The 20,798-nt window shown below is 39.8% G+C and overlaps 1 protein-coding gene and 1 long non-coding RNA gene across 5 annotated transcripts; one reads left to right on the top strand and one right to left on the bottom strand.

Annotated features, from left to right (window-relative positions):
• Positions 1-335: 335 nt before the first annotated feature.
• On the bottom strand, positions 336-2,711 carry LOC149744607 (uncharacterized). Of its 2 annotated transcripts, none has more exons than XR_016390863.1 (2): positions 2,001-2,711; positions 336-610 (listed from the first exon to the last, which is right to left on the bottom strand). It is a non-coding gene; the product is annotated as an uncharacterized LOC149744607 (long non-coding RNA). The 2 variants fall into 2 exon arrangements; XR_016390864.1 differs by having other exon boundaries at positions 336-682.
• ZNF571 (zinc finger protein 571) lies at positions 1,726-19,494 on the top strand. 3 transcript variants are annotated; one of them, XM_022586253.3, is made up of 5 exons: positions 1,726-2,211; positions 5,403-5,490; positions 7,226-7,352; positions 7,627-7,722; positions 13,209-19,494. In XM_022586253.3, the coding sequence occupies exons 2-5, from the start codon at positions 5,482-5,484 to the stop codon at positions 15,107-15,109; spliced, it is 2,133 nt and encodes a 710-aa protein (XP_022441961.1). In that variant the 5' UTR covers positions 1,726-2,211; positions 5,403-5,481; the 3' UTR covers positions 15,110-19,494. The 3 variants fall into 3 exon arrangements, with proteins under 3 accessions (XP_022441961.1, XP_030617214.1, XP_022441963.1); XM_030761354.2 differs by having other exon boundaries at positions 1,728-2,211; positions 13,416-19,494; XM_022586255.3 differs by lacking the exons at positions 7,226-7,352; positions 7,627-7,722 and having other exon boundaries at positions 1,733-2,211; positions 13,416-19,494.
• The last annotated feature ends 1,304 nt before the right edge of the window (positions 19,495-20,798 follow it).

Here is a 20,798-nt window from a genome sequence, read left to right on the forward strand (position 1 = left end):
CCTGGTGGTTCAGTGGGTAAGACTGAGCTCCCAATGCAGGGGGCCAGGGTTCATCCCCTGGTCAGGTAACTAGAGCCTGCATGCATGCTGCAACTAAGATTCGCATGCTGCAGCTAAAGATCCCATATGCCGCAACTAAGACCCGGCACAGCATGCATAAATATTTTTTTTAAAAAACATGCCAGACACATATCATTACACTGATTGTATTTAAATGAAGTTCAAGAATTCACAAAACTAATCTATAGTGCTAGAAGTCCAAAAAGTGGTCGCTTCTAGGTGGAGTCAGAGCTGACCAGGATGGGGCACAAGGGAACACTCTGGCGTCCTTGAAATGTTCTTTACCTTTTATTTTATTTATTTATTTTAATTAATTAATTAATTTTTGGCTGAGTTGGGTCTTTGTTGCTGCGCGCAGGCTTTCTCTAGTTGCGGAGAGCTGGGGCTACTCTTCGTTGCTGTGTGGGGGCTTCTCATTGCGGTGGCTTCTCTTTGTTGCGGAGCATGGGCTCTAGGCGCCCGGGCTTTAGTCGTTGTAGCACTGCGGGCTCAGTAGTTGTGGCACACGGGCTTAGTTGCTCCGTGGCATGTGGGATCTTCCCCGTGTTCCCTGCATTGGAAGGAAGGCAGATTCTTAACCGCTGCACCACCAGGGAATTCCCGAAATATTCTTTATCTTGATCTGTGTGTGGTATGTAAAAAAAATCATTGCGGTATATAGTAATATTTGTGGACTCTATGCAAATTATTCCCCCCAAAATAAAGACTAAAGCTGAATTTGCATTTTTCATCTCTCTTCATTTCAATGTAAAACTCATTTTTCAAATTATTTGCTAGATGAAATTACTTAAGTTTCTCCCCCACCAAATCTTGAAGGCAAATTGATACTTCAGACTGCGCTGTCAAATTTAGCTAGCCACATATAGCTATTTAAATATAAATTTATTAAAATTACACAAAATAAAAAATTTAGCTCCTCAGTCAAACTAGTCTCATTTCAGGTGCTCAATAGCCAAATGTGGCCAGGGCTATGGTATTGGACAGCACAGACATTGGACATGGAATCCACTTCTGCAGAAATATCTATTGGACAGCACTGCTCCAAATGTTACACGAATGTTAACCTCATTTTACAGGTGAGGAAACTGAAGCTTAAAGATACCACTGTTACACAGAGCTGCATCATGAGACAATCATACCCACTCTCACAATGCTATGCTCACACATTTCTTTTCCCACATTCACTACTACAGGTGAACTCTCAAGGTATCTTTCACTTAACATTTCTATAATTCCATGGAATCTATTCTAAATTCACAACCATGCAAAAAAAAAAAGGATTTTCTTACAAGTTATAAAATACTTAGTCATAGACTGTCTGATTAATCCCATACATCATCCTGAAAGCTATAGTTACAACCATCCCCAGACATTTAACACAGTCCCAAATGGGTCACATGCTTATCCACTAACATTCCTCACAGTCTCAAGCACAATCTGACACACATCACACTCCCCACAGTCTTCCCTTGCGCGGGCGCGCGCGCGCACACACACACACACACACACACACACACACACGACCATGAAGTAAGCATCACACCCCTGAACCGCTTTGAGCAGCAGCCCGGTAGTCACCGTCACCTCGTCCGGGCCAGAGCTCTGTCTAAGAAATCTGGACCCTGCTTCCTAGACTTCTGCAGGTTTTTCAGCCCTGGACTATATTTCTTTGAAGGCATCACTGCAAGACTCAAGCTCTGGTAACCTCTTTGCGATTTTCTAGAACCTCTGGGAAGTCACTTGAGTAAAATGAAATAGTTCGGCTCACACCGCAGCAGCGTGAGTTCCCGAGTTCAAGCGAGCGAGCCCCGAGGCGCGCCCGATTCCGGACCACAGGACGTGGCCAACTGCCTCTGGATTCTGTTGTATCGGGCCGGGTTCATGTTTAAGACTACATTTCCCGGAGGCCACCGCGTCCCTGCGCCATTTCGTACACTTACTCCGTTACTCCTTGGTTTAAGGATCCAGCCTGTAGCGGTAGGTGAGTGCACTACCTCGCTGGGACCCGCACGCCGCCTTTGGGTTGGAGCGTCCAGAAGGAAGTTCCTGAAAGGTGCTGGGAATACTGGTATGCCGGCTGGGGCTCGGTGCTGACAGGAATCGAGACGATCCTGGCTGTGGACTACACATCTCCAACTTCGTAGCACTCAGGTTAGTTCCTTACGGAAGTCGGCCTTGCCAGTGCGGAGTGGCTGTGCCCTTCCCCGCTGGTCGTCGGCCCCGTCACTTCGGTTCCTAGCGGCGGAGGCGTGGTGCTATCAGCTGTGTTCCTCTGCGCCGCAGGTATGAGTGTGCACTTGGCGTCGCTCTCCTCCGGCAAAAGCGGCGCTGTGACTTTGGTTCCCGGCCAACGGGAGCAGGGAGATGTTATCATGAACGTTCCACAGTGCTGGGTGTGTGAGTGTGCGCGCGCTTTTGTGGCAGCGTGACGGGCTCACCTGCCGCCTTCTAACGCACTTGGCTGCTGTGCCCCTTTAGTGACTGTGTACTCTCCCGCCGTAAGACAGGGACAGAGTCTCGCCAGTTGAGAATCGCGCGGTTCCAGGTGCCGCAGTTCCTCCACTTTACAGAGAACGAGGCTATTCTGAAGATGCCCCTACAATGAGAGTTTATGCCCCGGGAAGGCAGAAGACCACCCTAACAGGATGCCCCATTCTACTTTGAGAGCCCTATGGGGAAAAACTGATCCCTCTCTCAGCCTGAAGTTGTTGTGGGAATTGGTCCTAAACTGTTTGGTCGGCTCTGGGAAAGGCTTGATATCCTTTGATTCTTTTTTCTCTGTTCTACTCTTTCCAACAGAAGCATACAGAGGAAAGGAAAAAAATATTGCACAGCTAAAAGTCTCTTCTAAAGTATGTTGCCATTTTCTTTCTTCTCTCGAGTTTCTTCTTTTCAAGATGCTGCTACCTCCTGCAACATCTCCCTAAGGAGAAACCTTAGGAGAAACCAGTGACTGTCCTTAGGCATTGCTATCCCTGTGAATCTTGGCGCTCCAGGGATGGCCTCACCAGTCTACTCTACTCACCAACCACATCTTTACCTCTCCTTTTCCACCTGATGACAAATCAGCCCTTTCTGGTCTAAGATTTTTGATGAAAGATAACTATACTTTCTGGAGAAAATGTGGACTTTTGTTTTAACTTTGTATGGAAATTTTCAAGCAGGGTAGAAAATAATACGACCCCAGTGTGCCCAACGCTCAGCCGTAATTTAACACATTTGCAAATATCCTTATACCTATCCATCCCCCTTTTTCCTTTAGTATTTCAAAGTGTTATTTTAATCACATGTATGCTTATGTAACCAAAAGGACATATTTTTAAATAATAACCATGATGCTATCTCAACTTTAAAAACTAAGTCATTCCATAATATCATATACCCAGTATATATTCAAACTTCCCCAATTCTTTGGAAGATAGATTTTTTTACAATTGGTTTGTTCAAATCATGATTCAGATAGGTCCACATTTGGTTGTCAAATCTCTTTTCTTATTAAAGTTTTTTTAAATTTTTATTCTGGATGACCGGCATGTGGGATCTTAGTTCCCCAACCAGGGATCGAACCCTGGGCCCCCTGCACTGGAAGCGTGGAGTGTTAATCACTGGACCGCCAGGGAAGTCCCTGTCAAATCTCTTAAGTTTCTTTAATCCATAACAGTTTTCTCTATTTTCTGTTTTTACTTTAATTGTTGCCATTGATTTGTAGAAAAACTAGGTTATTTGTTTACAGAATATTGTGCATTCTCCTTTTGGCTAATTTCTTCCTTGTGGTGTCATATAATTAGTTCCCCTATGCTACATATTTCTGTTAAGGGGTAGTTAGATCTAGAGCCTTGATCAGATTCAGGTCATATTTTGCCTAAATCACATTTTCAGGCAAAAATAATTCATAGGTTATGTTGTGTACTTCCTGTGACATCACATCCTGAGGTTTTTTAAAGTCTGGTGTCCCACTTCTGGTGATGCCATGTTGATTGGTGTTCAAGTGCTGTCCACTTAATTCTTCCTTTATAAAATGCCCTCTTCCTCTTTCACCTAAAGCATACATTCTCAATGGCAGAAGGAGGGGTATTGCCCCCACGGGGGTGAAACTTGGTTCTTGGCAGGGAGGGGGACCAAACTCTTACTAAATATTATAATGGTTTGTGGACACAGTACATAAACACATATACAGTATATCTGTGGTATTAAAATTTCATAGGTAAGTGGTATCAGGAGAAAAGTTGTCTTAAAAGGCTTTGGGGGAACTAATAATGAAAAAAGGGTAAGAAACACTGACATAGAGGTTATAACATCCATTTATGATTGATGCTGAGATCTATTATTTTATTAAGGGTTACATATAGTGATTTTTAAAAAAAATTCTCTCAATTCCTTCTGCATTTCTTAGCTGGAGTTCTATAAATAAGAACTTTTCATCAACTGTTTGGTTTTCCTAACTTAGCAAATTTCTGAGTGATAGGAGTGTCTTTTGTTATTCGTAATGAACCCCTTTTGATCACACCTGAATTTATGCTAATGAGGTGGCTTGGAGTGTGGCCCCTACATAGCTTCAGGATGGAGCTGATCACCAGAAAGACCAAATGATTAGAGGGTTGGAACTTTCCAACCCACCCACTGACCTGACCTCCAGGAAAGGGGAGGGTGGGACTGGAGGTTAAGCCCTATAAAAACTCTCGAACTAGATTTGATGAGCTTCTGGGTTAGTGAACACCTTGAGGTGCTTTGACGGTGGCAGTCCCAAAGAGAGCATTGGAATCTCCAAGCTCCCCCTCCACCATACCTTGCCCTATGCATCTTTTCCATGCATCTGCTCCTAAATTGTATCCGTTATAATAAATTGGTAAACATAAGTGAAGTGTTTCCCTAAGTTCTGTGAGCCATCCTAGCAAAGTACAGAACCTTAGGAGGGGATTGTAGGAGCCCCCAATTTATAGCTGGTTGGTCAGAAGTACAGTGGCCTGGGATTTGCGATTGGCTTCTGAAGTCAGGAGCAGTCTTGTGGGCCTGAGCCTTTAAGCATGGGAGCGAAGCATCTCACTTAGCATGTGGGCCCTGGGGAAGCGCTGCTCCCCAGGGCTCCCTGGGTACTCCCCTATCCTAGAGATGTAAGATGCCCATGGAAACTGGCGCCCTCTGGGGTCCTGTTCAGCATCATGGGGATTAAGGAAAAGTCTGGCCTGAATTCCCTCTGCTCTATCTGGATTCCACTGGATTTGTAAGAGGGCTGAGATTTTCCCAAACTTCCCTCAAAGAGGGGAAATAAGGGTAGTTCCAAGGTGCTCATTTTGTGGGCTCTGAGGCAAGCTTGTTCTCATGGCTTTGTTTTCCTTCTCCAGCCCTGCTCTCCTCTTAGGACTCTGCACAGCTGCAGGAGAGGAACCAGAAAGTTGATCAGTTCTGACAGTTCTCAAAACCATGCCTCACGTGAGTTGCTGTTTCTTCTTTCCTCCCTGAAGTGCAATCATTTTGTTGGGTTATATGAACACCAGATATATTTATTCCCATATTTTCTGCCTTGCTTAGTCCTGTAAAGGAACTGCTCCCAAACTTCTCCCATTCCAGTGAGTGATCATAGCAAAGAGCTTCATTCTTCTCTAAGTGTTTTTCCCTGCACCAGAGGGTATTCTGCCAGGAGCCCTGAGGAAGCAGAAATATCTCCCCTTAACAGTAGTATTAGCACAGTGGTTTAGTGAGGTAGTTAAATGAGACACGTGACAGACTTTGATCTCTACAAACCTAGGTTTTCCACTTGGAAGTGACAGCATTTCTGCTGGTTGTTCCCAATCTCAGTGTGTGGTGAGATTTTTTTTGTGAGGCCTTTGAAATTGGTTGGGGAACTGAGTCCTGAGAAGAAAGAGATCTTGCCTCTTGTACAGTTTCATGTTGCTGCTGTAACAAATCACTACAAACTTAGTGACTGAAACACAAACCTACTGTCATACTTCTGGAGGTTGGAATCTGAAATCAGTCTTATAGGGCTAAAATCAAGGTGTTGGTAGGTCTGTGTTCCTTCTGGAGGCTCCAGAGGAAAATCTATTTTCTTGCATTTCCAGCTGCTAGAGGCTGCTCACATTCCTTGGCTCAAGGGTCCCCTCCATTTTCAGAGCCAGCAATCACATCATTCTGATCTCTGCTTTCATTATCACATCTCCTTTGACTCTTCTGCCTCCCTCTATCACTTAAAATACCCTTGTGATCCCATTGGGCCCAACCAGAAAATCCAGGATAATCTCCCCAAGATTCTTAATTTAATCACATCTACAAAGTCCCATTTGCCATGTAAGGTAACATACAGGTTCCGGGGGTTAAGATATGGACATCTTTGCGGGGTCATTAGTCTACCTACCACATCCCTCTTGCCAAGAAACCAATGAGAGGCAAGGCTTACCTTGGAGTTGGCCAGAATGTGTCAGAGTGATGCCTGTGTGCACCTAGACTGGCATCCATCAGCCTGCTGTAGCCTAGGAACACAGAAAGTAGGAGCAAATAAAATCTGCCAGATGTATAATCTTTTGAGAATTTTAGATTCCTAGAGCTAAAGACATTAAAGAATTTGTTTTAAATACTCCCAAATAAGCAGATCATTACATCCATAAAGTGAAAATACTGTATGTCCATTATATTTGGTGACATAATATAGTGACTTAATGAACTTGAATCTTCAAAAAGATTCTAAGTTACATCCAAATTCTATGTTCCAGTCCAGAGAGTTGTTAAAAAATTGTTTGGAAAGGTTTCATCAATCTTGTTTATCCTTTTCTTTAAAGAGAGAAGTTAATTTCAGAAAGAACCCATTAGTTGAGAATTTATTTATTATTTATTGAGAATTAGAAAGCTTAAAGTGCTGTGTGATTGCATACAATATTTCATTCAATTGGGAAACTGCAATCATCTGGCCTTTTGTATTCCCAGACCTTTCTGGATAATGGAATTGTCCTAGTATACATAGGAAGTTTTGTCTGTGGCAATAGCAGTGATCAAGGATCATGTTGACACTACAGTTCAGGCACCCAATTTCCTTCAATGTTACAGGTGTTCGGCCATGGCATATTGTTTATTATATCACCCCCTTCCTTCAGTGCCCTCCTCCTTCTTATCTCATTTCACCTCAAAATCATCATCGTATTTTCACAAATAATAAATGGATTTGTTGTTTCAGTGGTTGGTAACTTTCAGGGATGTGGCCATCAACTTCTCTCAGGAGGAATGGGAATGCCTTGACCCCATTCAGCGGGATTTGTACAGGGAGGTCATGGTGGAGAACTACAGCCACCTGATCTCACTGGGTAAGATCATTTTACACAGTTTTCAGAATTTGTCTCCCATACTTTCTGCCTCCTTCATTGTGAATTTCTGATTTCTATTCCCTAAGGAAACGTTTGAGTTTTTTAAAAGTAGAAGTAGACAGCCCCACTGTGTACCTTTTTATTTCTCACCCTTCGGACTTTCACATCTTCCTCCATCACTTCCTGTTAGTTTCTCTTCTTTGATGACCAATGGACTGGATTTGAATCTGGGACTCTTCATCCCATGACCATGTCCCGTTTCTTTTCTTTTAAGCTGGATGTTCGATCCCTAAGCCAGACGTGTTTTCCTTATTGGAGCGAGGGAAGGAGCCCTGGATGGTGGTGAGAGCCATGACAAGATGGAGCTCAGGTGAATAAGAGCTGGCCACACAGGATCAGCTATTGCTGATAATAATACAGCTGCTTTATGAAGTGACAACACTTTGCGATGTTTGTGTGAAGCTCCCTTCAAAGGCCTGTGGAAAGAAGACCTGAGACCTAGGGAGAGCAGGAAGGTGATATCGACATGAGCTCCCAAAGGAACTTCCTTTCCAACTCCTATTTACTGCTCTTCCTCCTACATTCACCCCACCCTTTTAAAAAAATTAAGTTATTTATTTATTTATCATGTTTGGCTGCGTTGGGTGTTCGTTGCTGCACGCGGGCTTTCTCTAGTTGCGGTGAGTGGGGGCTACTCTTCATTGTGGTGTGCAGGCTTCTCATTGCAGTGGCTTCTCTTGTTGCAGATCACGTGCTCTAGGCGCCCAGGCTTCTGTAGTTGTGGCGCCCTGGCTTAGTTACTCTGCGGCATGTGGGATCTTCCCGGACCAGGGCTCAAACCCATGTCCCGTGCATTGGCAGGCAGATTCTTAACCACTGTGCCACCAGGGATGTCCCCCCCTTTTGCTTTAATGAGGAAACTCCCTTTGGCTTCTTCCAAGACAATCCTTTTTTCTATTTCTTGATTAAGTTTTTTTCCAGTTGTTTTTTTTTATTTAGCTAGGTATCTCCAACCAGCAAACGTTTGTTGAGAGCTTATTGTGTTCTTAGATTAGGATGGACAGGGATGATCTCTCAGAGGAGGTAACGTTTGAACTGAGACCGGAAAGAAATTAGCAGTGTAAAAATAAGGCAAGTGTGTGTTCAGGCAGAGAGAACAGAAGTGCAAAGGCCCTGAGGAGAGGCTGAGCTTCCTTTATTTGAGGATCAGCAAGAAGGTCAATGTGGCTAGAACAGAGTGAGTGAAAGTGTAAATTAGAGATGAGGTCAGAGAAATAGGCAGAGATCAGATCATATGAGGCCTTGTGGGCCATTTCAAGGAGTGAGGTTTTATCCTAGGTATGATAGGGAGCCCTTGGAGATTTTGTGCAGATGACTAGGGGATTATTGTTTAAAGATCACTCTGGGTGTTATGTGTAGGAAGACGGTAAGAATGGAAGCAAAAGACCAGTTAGAGGACTGGTTCAAGAGTCTATATTACAGATAATAGTGGCTTGGAATGGGGTTTAATATGTGGAGGTGATGAGAATGGGTTATATTCTGGTTGTATTTTGATGGTAGGATTAATAGGACTTGCTGAAGGATTGGAAATAGAAAGAGGCATCCGAGTTTGGAAGCCTGCAGATGGAAGTTAAGAGTTTTGAGATGGGCATTTGAGATGCCCATTAGATATCTCCATAGAGAAGTTAGACACACATTTGAAAGCCTGCAGGAGGGTAGTCAGGACTGAAGAGACAAATATAGGATTAATCTCTTATGATGGGATGAGATGAGATTATGGAGGGATTGGTTTAGATGGAAAGCAAGGTAAATAAAGTCCAAGGGCTAAACCATGGGGCATTCCAACATTTAGCTGGGAAGAGGAAAATGATCCAGCAAAGGAAATTGAGGAGCTTCCTGATTAACCTGTGATCTAGGAAGTAATTGGGAATTCAGTGTACTGGAAGCCATGACAAACACAAGGAGAGAGCGGTTAACTGTGAAAGATACTGCTAAGAGCTCAAGTAAGATGAAGGCTAAAAACTGACTATTGGATTTGGCAAGATGAAGGATATTGGTGACACTGACAAAGTAGGTTTGGAAATGAGAGGAGCAAAAACCTGATTGTAGAGGATTAAAAAGAGAATGAAGAAGAAATAAGTCAACAGTAAAAACTACAGTGGGATAGTGAGTTAACTCACCAGGCAGTGTGGAAGGCCCATTTGAGGAGCTCTCAAAGGTACAAACAGAGTTTTTAAATGCTTTAGAAGTTTTAAATAACAGTATTATAATAGTGAGGAAAAAGAAGTATGATATAATAATGAGGAAAAAGAAGTTTGATTCAAGTTTGTATATGTAACTACATAAAAGTGCAGGGAAAAAACCTGGAAGTAAATACAGCAAAATGTTAGTTATGAGGGTGGGAGTAAAGGGAAATAAAAAGTATAGACAGGAAGTACAGACAACTCTTTTGAGAAGTTTTGCCAGGAAGGAGTACAGTAAATGGATAGGAGCTGCAAAGTGAACCAAAGAATCAAAGGAGAGGTTGTTTTGTTTTGATTTCAAAGGAGAGTCTTTAAGATGGAGATAAATAATAGAGAGATGGTATAAGAGTAAATGAAATATGTGTGGTAGTGGTCAAAATGATGATTGCTCGAAACTGAACTTTTAGAGGTGTTGTGATTATTGGTAACAACAAGGTCTATTATATCTACTGTGGGAGAGGGTAGGTGGAAAGAAGTGAAGGAAAACAGTGTTTCAGGGGAAGCAGTGTGCTCAAGGTTTCAATCAGAGCAAGAAGGTGAAGAGAATAATCAGAAGGGAGGCTGAAGTTAGAGTACTTCTGGAAAGTACACTATGAGTTCCAGAAGGTCTGTTTGTTAGCATGCAGTAGAACATTGGGTCATAAAAGAGGATGTCCAGACCTGGATTGGGATGAGAGTCCTAGTGATGACCAAGGACCCAGGAAGCCAGAGCTTTTCAGAGGTAATTGGATACCCAGAGATGTCAAGCATTACAGGATTGGTCCTGAGTGGTCTCTTTGGGGAAGGTGGGTGCTTATTTCTGTTACAAACTAAGAGTGATGGGACTGCCACACTAAGAGTTTATGGAAATCAAGACCTTCCAGGAGAATCCAGCCTTAATAGCAGGATGTGGAGGTCTTACCAGCACCAAAAGCTATGGGGGCCTTTCTTTTAGGCTGCAGTGAGTGGAGTGGTTGTCTTAATAGAAGAAAGAATTGTAGGTGCAGTGTTGCTAGAAGTCTGGGTTTGGGGAAGGCTTTTCAGGAATTGCAAAGGTCTGTGAAATTTCAGATGAGCCCTGAAAAGATGGAAAGCCAGTAGGGAGGCTGAGGGTAGAGGGAAGAGCATTCCTAGCAGAGGGAACAATGTACTGAAGGCTATAAGAGGATAGAGCCTGGTGTATATGAGATATTCAAAGAAGACCCTTGTAGTTGGAGCCTAGTAAGGGAGAGGTACCAGGTGTGAGTTTGGAGAAGCTGGCAGAAGCCAGGCCAGGCAGCACCTTCTAGGGGTTATGAAATGACCTGGTAGGCTGTGAGCAGCACTTGTTTTTGGTTGGTTTGTTTTTTAACATCTTTATTGAATGTGAGCAGCATTTGTTTTTATTTTTTGGTTTGGTTTTGTTTCATAAATAAAATAACACAGAAGAGAACATAAAATATCAGAATGCATCACATGTAAAAAAGAAAATTTCATGACCTATTTGTCTTGTTTATGTTTGTGCATGTGTACTCACAATATAACATGCATGATAATATAACATGCATTTCTTATTGTGAGGTTGCAGTCAAAAGCAGTTTGAAAGATGCTACTAACAAGTTTGAATTTTATCCCAAAAGCATTTGCAAGCTTATGAAGAATCTTATATAGGACAGTGACATAATGTGATTTACACATTTAATATATTACTCTGACTGCCAGATGGAGATTAGAAGGAAGGTTCTCATGACGTTACTGAGTAGGTTATTGTCGTGGCTCAAATGAGAGTTGCTTTGGGCATCCTCAGAGTGTTGGCAGTGGTGTTGGGGATAAGGAAACAGATTCAAGAGCTATTTAGGAGATAGACTCAGTAGGACTCGAGGGGGTAAGAGTCAAAGGGGCCTTTCAATATGCCTTCTGCTTTTCAGACTCCATTTTGTTGTCTTTAGTCATCACCCCTTTTGCAGTTTTCCCAGTTATTCTTGCATTGATTTAATGACAATAAAAAGAACTACTTATTTGAATACATTTCATACATATTCCTCAACCTCAGCATGGTTTTAAGACTTGGGTATTCTTATCTTTACTTTCTTTATCACACTAGGTCGCCATTTAGCACCTTACCCTGTGTGGTCTCACAGTGCTTCCCACCCCAGAATCATTAGATTTATATTTCTTCCCATTTTTATTATCGTGTTACTATAACATGGAGAGCAGTTTGGAGTCTAAACTGGATTTATCTGGTCCCTTACGCTGTTCCGTTAATCACCATATTCCAGTTGGTTTCTTTCCTACTGTCTTGTAAACCATATTGTGCTTCTCTGACAGAAAGTAAAAGCCAGATACTCTCATCCCAGTACATTTTGCTGACGAGTTGGTGTTGAATTGAGCCGTGTGGGGGGTTTTGTTTACAGTTTGCAGTTTCATTGTACTTTACAGTTTATAGTTTCATTGTACTTTACAGTTTACAGTTTCATTGTATTTTACAGTTTACAGTTTCATTGTACTTTACAGATTACAGTTTCATTGTGCTTTTTAGCAAAAGCACGTTTTCCTCAGATTTCTGACTCTTATTTCTAAAAGACCATTTGAACTTGAATTTACTAATATATGTTTATTTTCTTTCCCACTACCATCCTCTATTACACTCTACAGCCTATATGCAGTGTTTCCAGAGTGTGCCTGGGGCTCCAGTCACAGTGGATAGTGTTCTTCTACTTTTTAAAATTACACCCATCTCCCAACTTTGTTCAGAATAACATAAAATTTTCTTTAGTGTATAAAGTTGTCACTATTTCTAGAACATTATAGAACCTTATGCTTTTCTGGAAAATATGAGAACATTTGGCCTTGAGTAGAAGGTACTGGAAAGAAAGACCTGAAAAAATACATGAAGGGAAGAAGAAAACACTGTGTTTACTTTCTGTGTTCTGGGGAATAGCTATAAAGAGGAATATTTTTCCTACGCTTGTGAAGCTTGAGGAATAGAAGGATCAACATAAATAAAATGTAATTCTAGAATTGCAAAGATTGAAACAAGAATGAAGAAGAAGGTGCAGATATAGAGAATAAAGACATGGCATGGACCCAGTTAGAGTTTTCAGTGATAGTCTTTCTGAGCAGCTGGCATTTAAGTTAGTACGTTTTAGACGAAAAGGAACTGGCCTTGCAGAGAGCATTCCTGGCAGATGGAACAGCATGTGAGGGAGTCTAAAATGCATAAGAATTTGATAAGAGGCTATTACAGTGAGAGATGGGTGGCTTGGCCTAATGTGGTTGTAGTGGATGTGGTCAGATATTTGATAAATTTTGACAGGAGAGCTAATAGGATTTGTTGATAGGTTGGCTATCCACCCAGGCATTTGTTTGTTTATTTCCAGGGGTGTTTTTGTTGTAATTTTATAAGCTTCCTTAGTGATTCTAATCCACTCCAAAGTTTGAGAACCACTGACTTAATCTGTTTTCTTAATTATTTCCCCCCTATAAATTCCCCTCATTCTATGTTCTCTCCTTGTGCCTCTTTTTAAATTGCACAAAATTTTTAGCAATGTTTAAGCCATTCTGTTCTTATGAGAATTATAATTTTATCTACCTTTTTTTTTTTTGCGGTACGCGGGCCTCTCACTGTTGCGGCCTCTCCCGTTGCGGAGCACAGGCTCCGGACGCGCAGGCTCAGCGGCCATGGCTCACGGCATGTGGGATCTTCCCGGACCAGGGCACAAACCCGTGTCCCCTGCATCGGCAGGCGGACTCTCAACAACTGCGCCACCAGGGAAGCCCTTATCTACCATTTTTACCTTAGACAGTTCATTTCTTCTTACAAACAAAAACAGCAAGAATTTGCTTTCTTGTTATTTTACAGACTTGGAATACAGCTGTGAGACCAAAAGGTCATGTCCAGAAAAGGGAACTTATGAAATGGAATCACTGCAATGGGAGAATATGAGGAAACCTATAAGCCATAACCTTGAGTGCAATGATCTTGGAGAAAATACAGAGTGCAAAGGCAAGTTTGAGGATCAACAGAGAAGTCAGGAAAGACCATACATGCGCATGAAAATTACCTGTAAAGAAGAGGCCACTCAAAGCCATTCCATGTCCCCTATTCTTCATCAGACAAATCCTACCAAGGAAAAATTGTACAAATGTAAGGAATGTAAACAAGCTTTCAGCTACTTGTCATGCCTTATTCAACATGAGAAAAGTCATAATAAAGAAAAACACTCTGACGTTAAGAAATGTAGGAAGATCTTCAGCAAAAAGCCAACCTATATTCAACATCAGAGGATTCAGAATGGTGAGAAACCTTATGAGTGTATGGAATGTGGAAAGGCCTTTGGTCGTAGTTCTGATCTGATTCAACATCAGAAAATTCATACGAATGAGAAACCTTATCAATGTAAAGCATGTGGGAAGGCCTTTATTCGTGGTTCACAACTCACTGAACATCAGAGAGTTCATACAGGAGAGAAACCATATGAATGTAAGAAATGTGGAAAAGCCTTTAGTTATTGTTCACAATATACACTCCATCAGAGAATTCATAGTGGTGAAAAACCTTATGAATGTAAGGAATGTGGGAAGGCCTTTATTCTTGGCTCTCAGCTTACTTACCATCAAAGAATTCATAGTGGTGAGAAACCCTATGAGTGTAAGGAATGTGGAAAGGCTTTTATTCTTGGTTCACACCTTACTTATCATCAAAGAGTTCATACTGGTGAAAAGCCTTACAGATGTAAAGAATGTGGGAAGGCCTTTTTATGTGCCTCTCAACTTAATGAACATCAGAGAATTCACACAGGTGAGAAACCCTATGAATGTAAAGAATGTGGAAAGGCCTTTTCTCGTGTCTCACAACTTACTTATCATCTGAGAGTTCATACAGGTGAGAGACCCTATAAATGCAAAGAATGTGGGAAAGCCTTTATTTCTAATTCTAATCTTACTCAACATCAGAGAATTCATACAGGTGAGAAACCTTACAAATGTAAGGAATGTGGAAAGGCCTTTATTTGTGGCAAACAACTTAGTGAACACCATAGAATTCATACAGGTGAGAAACCCTTTGAATGTAAGGAATGTGGAAAGACCTTTATTCGTTGTGCATATCTTACTCAACATGAGAAAATTCATGGTGAGAAGCATTATGAATGTAAGGAATGTGGGAAGACCTTTTTTCGTACCACACAACTTACATATCATCAGAGAATTCATACAGGTGAAAAACCCTACAAATGTAAGGAATGTGACAAAGCTTTTATTTATGGCTCACAACTTAGTGAACACCAGAGAATTCATAGAGGTGAAAAACCCTATGAATGTAAGCAATGTGGGAAGGCCTTTATTCGTGGCTCACACCTTACTGAACATCTAAGAACTCATAATGGTGAGAAACTCTATGAATGTAAGGAATGTGGGAAGGCCTTCAGTCGTGGCTCAGAACTTACTCTACATCAAAGGATCCATACTGGTGAGCAACCCTATGCATGCATACAGTGTGGTAAAGACTTTAGACGTCATTCAAAACTTATTCAACATATGAGGCTTCATAATTGAGAAAGCTTTATATATGATTTAATATAAGAAAGTCTTCACCCATCTTCAGCAGCTCTGGAATATTAGAGAACTCATATTATGTTTGTAATGAAATAGGACATCCTTTTGATTGTGTTCAAAATCAACTCATTTTTAGAAAGCTTATATTAACTTCATGAATGCAGAAATAAATGACTTCTGGAACCCATTAAAGATTTTAAAAAATCTCTATAACCCTGGAATGTAATGCTGAATTATATCCTTTATTGAGCACCATCTCTATTTTAATATTTCCTAACTGTGAAATTGGATAGGTTACTTAACTTCTCTGTGCCTCCATTTCTTTATGTGTAAAATACTATAATGGTATAATAATGATCAAATTGTAAGTGATTAAACACATGTAACTCCCTTTGGACAGTATCTGATACTCAGTGTTATTATCATTATTATTATCATCATCATTATTATTATCATCATTATTAATGCTATTAGAGAAGTCAAATGGTAGGAATATTTTATAAGTACCGTAGAAAGATGTAAACATTCTATTACCATCTATCCCCTTTTGAACCCAAATAATTTATTCTATGACAAGAGCTTTAGAACATAATAAGAGTATGAAGGCCTCTATTTTAGAGCTCATAAATTTTGCTGCACCAGAAAATTCATACTGGAAAGAAACTGTATGGAAGAAATTTCTTTACGGTTGTAGAGCTTTTTTATAAAATCAAGGAGAGGTGATTTTTCTACAACAAATTACAAAAGCAGAAGTCATTATTCCACATTTTCTAATTACTACTTTAAGGATAAAAGAATTTACCAACAAAATGATAGCCAAGTTAACGCCATTAAAAAAAAAAACCTATAAAATATTGTCTTAAATGAGAAATCAAAGCAAAATTTACCAACTACACTTTTTCCTCATTATCTGAACCTAATCTATTCCTGATAACTGGTTGAACAGTAAATTTTCAGATGCCCAAACTTCAGAGCCTACCTACATCCCATTACTTCAAATGGGAAAAATAATGTTTCCAATGCATTCAAGTACCCTAACCAATTTTCCCAAACATAATTTAAATTCAAGTTAAACCACTTACATGAATTCTCTCAGGGATTTCTGAATAATATAAAACATTTAAAACCCAGTTAACAAGTAACTAGTTAGCAGACATGTTTGTGCATGCAATTATTTTGAACATTATAAAGTATGAATTATGTTTTTCTTCGACACTTCAAGGAACAGATACTATGACGATATATAATGAAATGTATTAGTACATAATGGAAATAAATAATTAGTAAAATAAAAGAAAATAATAATAAAAGTAAAATAAAAGACATTGATAGAAGAATTGATACAAAATTTCCCAAGACAATACTTTTCCATATGCGAGGCACTCTGCTGTTTTCTATTACATAGTCTGTAATGAACACTGCAGCCCACTTAGTTGTCTTCACAACTTAATATTCATTATCCCCACTCTAAAAAATACTGGTTTTACATATATATTACAAAATTATAATCTAAATGTTAATCCACCATTTTTTAGACAACAACAACAGAAAAGATAAGTGTGATTGAGAACCATTAGAACACTCTGAATCATTAGGGTAACCACGGTGATGCCAATGCAGTCATGCATTCTCCACTCAGATTAGACAAACTATGCCATCATTGGTCAGTTGTTTACAATTCAGGGACTACCGTCATTGCCCAACTAAATTTAAAGAAAATGTAAATAATGGAATGTAAGTAGAATGTTATATGCTACAATGATAATAGGTTATTGATAATACCTCTGACAAGTAATATATATGCATGTTAGCAGCCTTTTGCAGAAAATACCCAGAACCAGATTTTCCTAAGATACATTCAAGAAATAATAATCGGGGCTTCCCTGGGGGTGCAGTGGTTGAGCGTCCACCTGCTGATGCAGGGGACACGGGTTCATGCCCTGGTCCGGGAAGATCCCACATGCTGTGGAGCGGCTGGGCCCGTGAGCCATGGCCGCTGAGCCTGTGCATCTGGAGCCTGTGCTCTGCAACGGGAGAGGCCACAACAGTGAGAGGCCCATGTACCACAAAAAAAAAAAATAATAATAATAATAATAATCTCCAAAATACCTTTGGAGAAGAAGTGTTCTGCCTCATTGCATATAAGGCCATGCATGACCAAATTTTCTTATTGGCTTAATGAATTCCACTTTGAACAAGCCAAATTAAAAAATTGTAAGAAGTCCCACAATAAAGAAAATATTACCTTTGTTTAACCCATTGTTTCCCAGTCCTGACCATGAATCCCTTCTATTCCATAATACTTAATATTTTGTGTTGTGAACACACTTCAAGAAATCTATTCTTCACCAAAAGGAATACTTATAAGAGGAAATTTAAGGCATAATTGCAGTTATTTAAATTTAGTGGGTGGCATAATGCTTTTCTGTTCTACAGTCACTAAACTATACAGGGACAATCCTTCTAGCTTAAATTTTCACAATCGTTTCCCTACTCTGTCATCTAGATCAATTTAGTAAGGTTTCTATTCTTGATGCTGTTGTTACAAGATTGTTTAACAGGAGAAACTTGAATGAATGCTAATTATCTCAGCACTGTTATGTTTATTTCATAAATCAAATTTTAAAACTTAGGGTTTACCTTTTAAGGTAGTGGGAGGGGATAGGAATGTACACTAATCAAAGGATTATTAAAGACAAATGGAAGCCATGGCTGCAGTACTGGTTTAGTTGCTACTTTAAGATATATTGATACCATATAACTGTTCAAAATTAAGCTTTATTTCCCTTACATGCATATAATTATTTTCAAAAGTCATCACATTCCTCTTACAACATTCCATATTAAAGTTTATGCCATACCAGAGAAATAGTGCAAAAAATTAAAAAATAAATCACCTTCACTATCTCCCAACCATCTACTGTTAAAACTTTGGTTTTTATTTTTTGTTGTTTCCTTCTTTTTTCAAATATGGCCCACATCTGAATGTAATAAGAGTATGTTTTAACGGGATAAGTACCCATTTATCTGTAACTTGCTTTATTTTGTGTAAACTTTAAAATATATATATATATATATATATATTTAGTTAGTTGCACCAGGCCTTAGTTGCAGCAGGCGGGCTCCTTAGTTGCGGCTCACTGGCTCCTTAGTTGTGGCACATGGGCTCCTTAGTTGCGGCATGCAAACTCTTAGTTGTAGCATGCATGTGGGATCTAGTTCCCTGACCAGAGATTGAACCCGGGCCCCTGCATTAGGAGCGCAGAGTCTTATCCACTGCACCACCAGGGAAGTCCCTCTTTTAACTTTTTATTGTAGAAAATTTCAAATGTATACAAAAATAGAATAGTAAAATGAACAGCCATGAACTTACCACATATTTTTAATAATCACTCATTTTTTGCCTTTTTTGTTTCATCTTCCAAATATTTTTGGCTAAGATATTTTAAAGTCAAGCCAGTATATTATGTCATTTGCCCTCTACATATTTCAGTGTGTATCTTGAACAGCTGACTTATTTTACAAATTTTATTAATTATAGTTGGTTTATTTGAGTAGGATTTAAATGAGGTCTGCACATTGCATTTGGTTGGTATGTCTCTTGTGCACCTTGCTTTTCTTATTAAAAATGCCTACAATAAAACAGGAACATTGTAACAGCAATGCCATGATATATCCCACCCATTCCCCCCAAGCTGGGTATTCGGGTAATTTCTTTCTTTTTCTTTTTTGTTCGTTTGTTTGCAGTGTACAACCAGGAGATTTTTAAATTCATGGTCATTTGTGGGGTTTTTTGTTTGTTTTTTGTTTTATGGTATGTGTGTGTGTGTGTGTGTGTGTTTATTGGAGTATAGTTGCTTTACACTGCTGTGTCAGTTTCTGCTATACAGCAAAGTGAATCAGCCATGCATATACATACATCCCCCCTTTTTTGGATTTCCTTCCCATTTCTAGTTCACCACAGAGCACCGAGTAGTATTCCCTGTGCTATACAATAGGTTCTCATTAGTTATCTATTTTATACATAGTAGTGTATATATATCTATCCCAATCTCCCAATTCATCCCACCTGCACTTCCCCCTTGGTATCCATACATTTGTTCTCTACATCTGTGTCTCTATTTCTGCTTTGCAAATAAGATCATCTTTACCATCTTTCTAGATTCCACTTATATGCATTAATATACCATATTTGTTTTTCTGACTTAACTTCACTCAGTATTACAGTCTCTAGGTCCATTCCCATCTCTGCAAATGACACAATTTTGTTTTTTATGGCTGAGTAATATTCCACTGTATATATGTACCACATCTTCTTTATCCATTCCTTTCAGGTTATTTCTTTGTTGCTGCAAACCAGTGCAATAAATATCCTTATATGCTTATTTTTGCATGTTGTTTTTTATTTCCATAGACTATATTCCTACAGATTAGACTGCTAAATCAAATTATGTGTACTTTTTTATATTAACAGATTATGCCAAATTTTGAAAAAGTAAATTTACATTCTCATCATTAATGTATGAGAGTATTCATTCCCCATAACATCAGCAGGGGCAAAAAATATGGAATTCCTTTGGAGTCATGATGGAATAACAGGTTTGGACAGGACCTGATCCCTGACAGAGAGAAACAAATGAAGTGAGCAACATGATCACACCAACTTTCCACCTAGAGACACATTCTGGGTAATGAGAAAGGTGGCCCCAAATAGAGCATCCTGCTGTTACTGTGTTGAGAAGATGAGGATCATGAGACTGACATGCCTGCAAGTTGTAGGGTAGTTATGTTGAGGAGGGAGCTATACAGAGAAGAGTTTCAGAAATGTACAAAAGAGTACATTTTAATCTTTCCTAAAAGAAGTAGGGTGTGATCCTACAAGACCAGGCAAAGAGTAATTAAGGAGCTGCTAGTTGGAAAATGCCCAGAGCTGATACAGAGCAAAGATATGTTCTAATTCTGACCCTGATGGGATGGTCACCCATACTATTTATTAGGTAGCCCAGAAGAGTTTTGTATTAGGAGTAGAGCTAAACTATCTGTAAAGCAAACACTTCAGACCTATCCTAAACTGCTTTTTAAAAGCTTCAAAAGAATCAAGCCAACTTGCAAGTAATGTAACTGCCTGCAGAGCAAAGCTCAACACTTTAAAAGAATAACAATAACCACCATTTAACAATGTAAATTCCACAATGTCCAGTATCTATACGACGAAGTAGAAAAATGTGACAAAAGACCAGGAAAAATCAACCAGTTGGCCCATACTGAAATGGCAGGGAAAATGGTATTAGTATAACATTATTAAAGAAGATGTTATACTCGATATACTGAAGACTTTTTAAACCATAAACATAATGAGAACAGAAATGGAAGATATAAAAGAGAACAAGAGGGAACTTCTAGAAAAGAAAACTATCCAAGAAGAAAATTTTATTGGGAGATTAAACACAATAGATAATAATCAGTGAACTTAATCAGTGAACTTAAAAACATTCCAGGAAAAATGAAGCACAGAGAGAAAAAGACTGAAAGAAGAGATCCCCAGTGACCTTTGGGAAAATATAAAGAAGTTTAAGATACATATAAATGGGGCTTCCCTAGTGGCGCAGTGGCTGAGAGTCCGCCTGCCGATGCAGGGGACATGGGTTCGTGCCCCGGTCTGGGAAGATCTCACATGCCGTGTAGTGGC

The sequence above is a fragment of the Delphinapterus leucas genome, chromosome 20 (assembly GCF_059928025.1).
Source record: "Delphinapterus leucas isolate spDelLeu-1000000601 "Yukka" chromosome 20, BTC_Dleu_Yukka2, whole genome shotgun sequence".
NCBI classification, from domain to species: domain Eukaryota; kingdom Metazoa; phylum Chordata; class Mammalia; order Artiodactyla; family Monodontidae; genus Delphinapterus; species Delphinapterus leucas.

Bases quoted from the DNA above. Each gene is read 5' to 3' on its own strand.
- ZNF571 (XM_022586253.3), top strand. The intron at 7,353-7,626 runs GTAAGATCATTT...TTTTCTTTTAAG, and splicing joins CAGCCACCTGATCTCACTGG to CTGGATGTTCGATCCCTAAG. The intron at 7,723-13,208 runs GTGAATAAGAGC...TGCGGAGCACAG, and splicing joins CATGACAAGATGGAGCTCAG to GCTCCGGACGCGCAGGCTCA.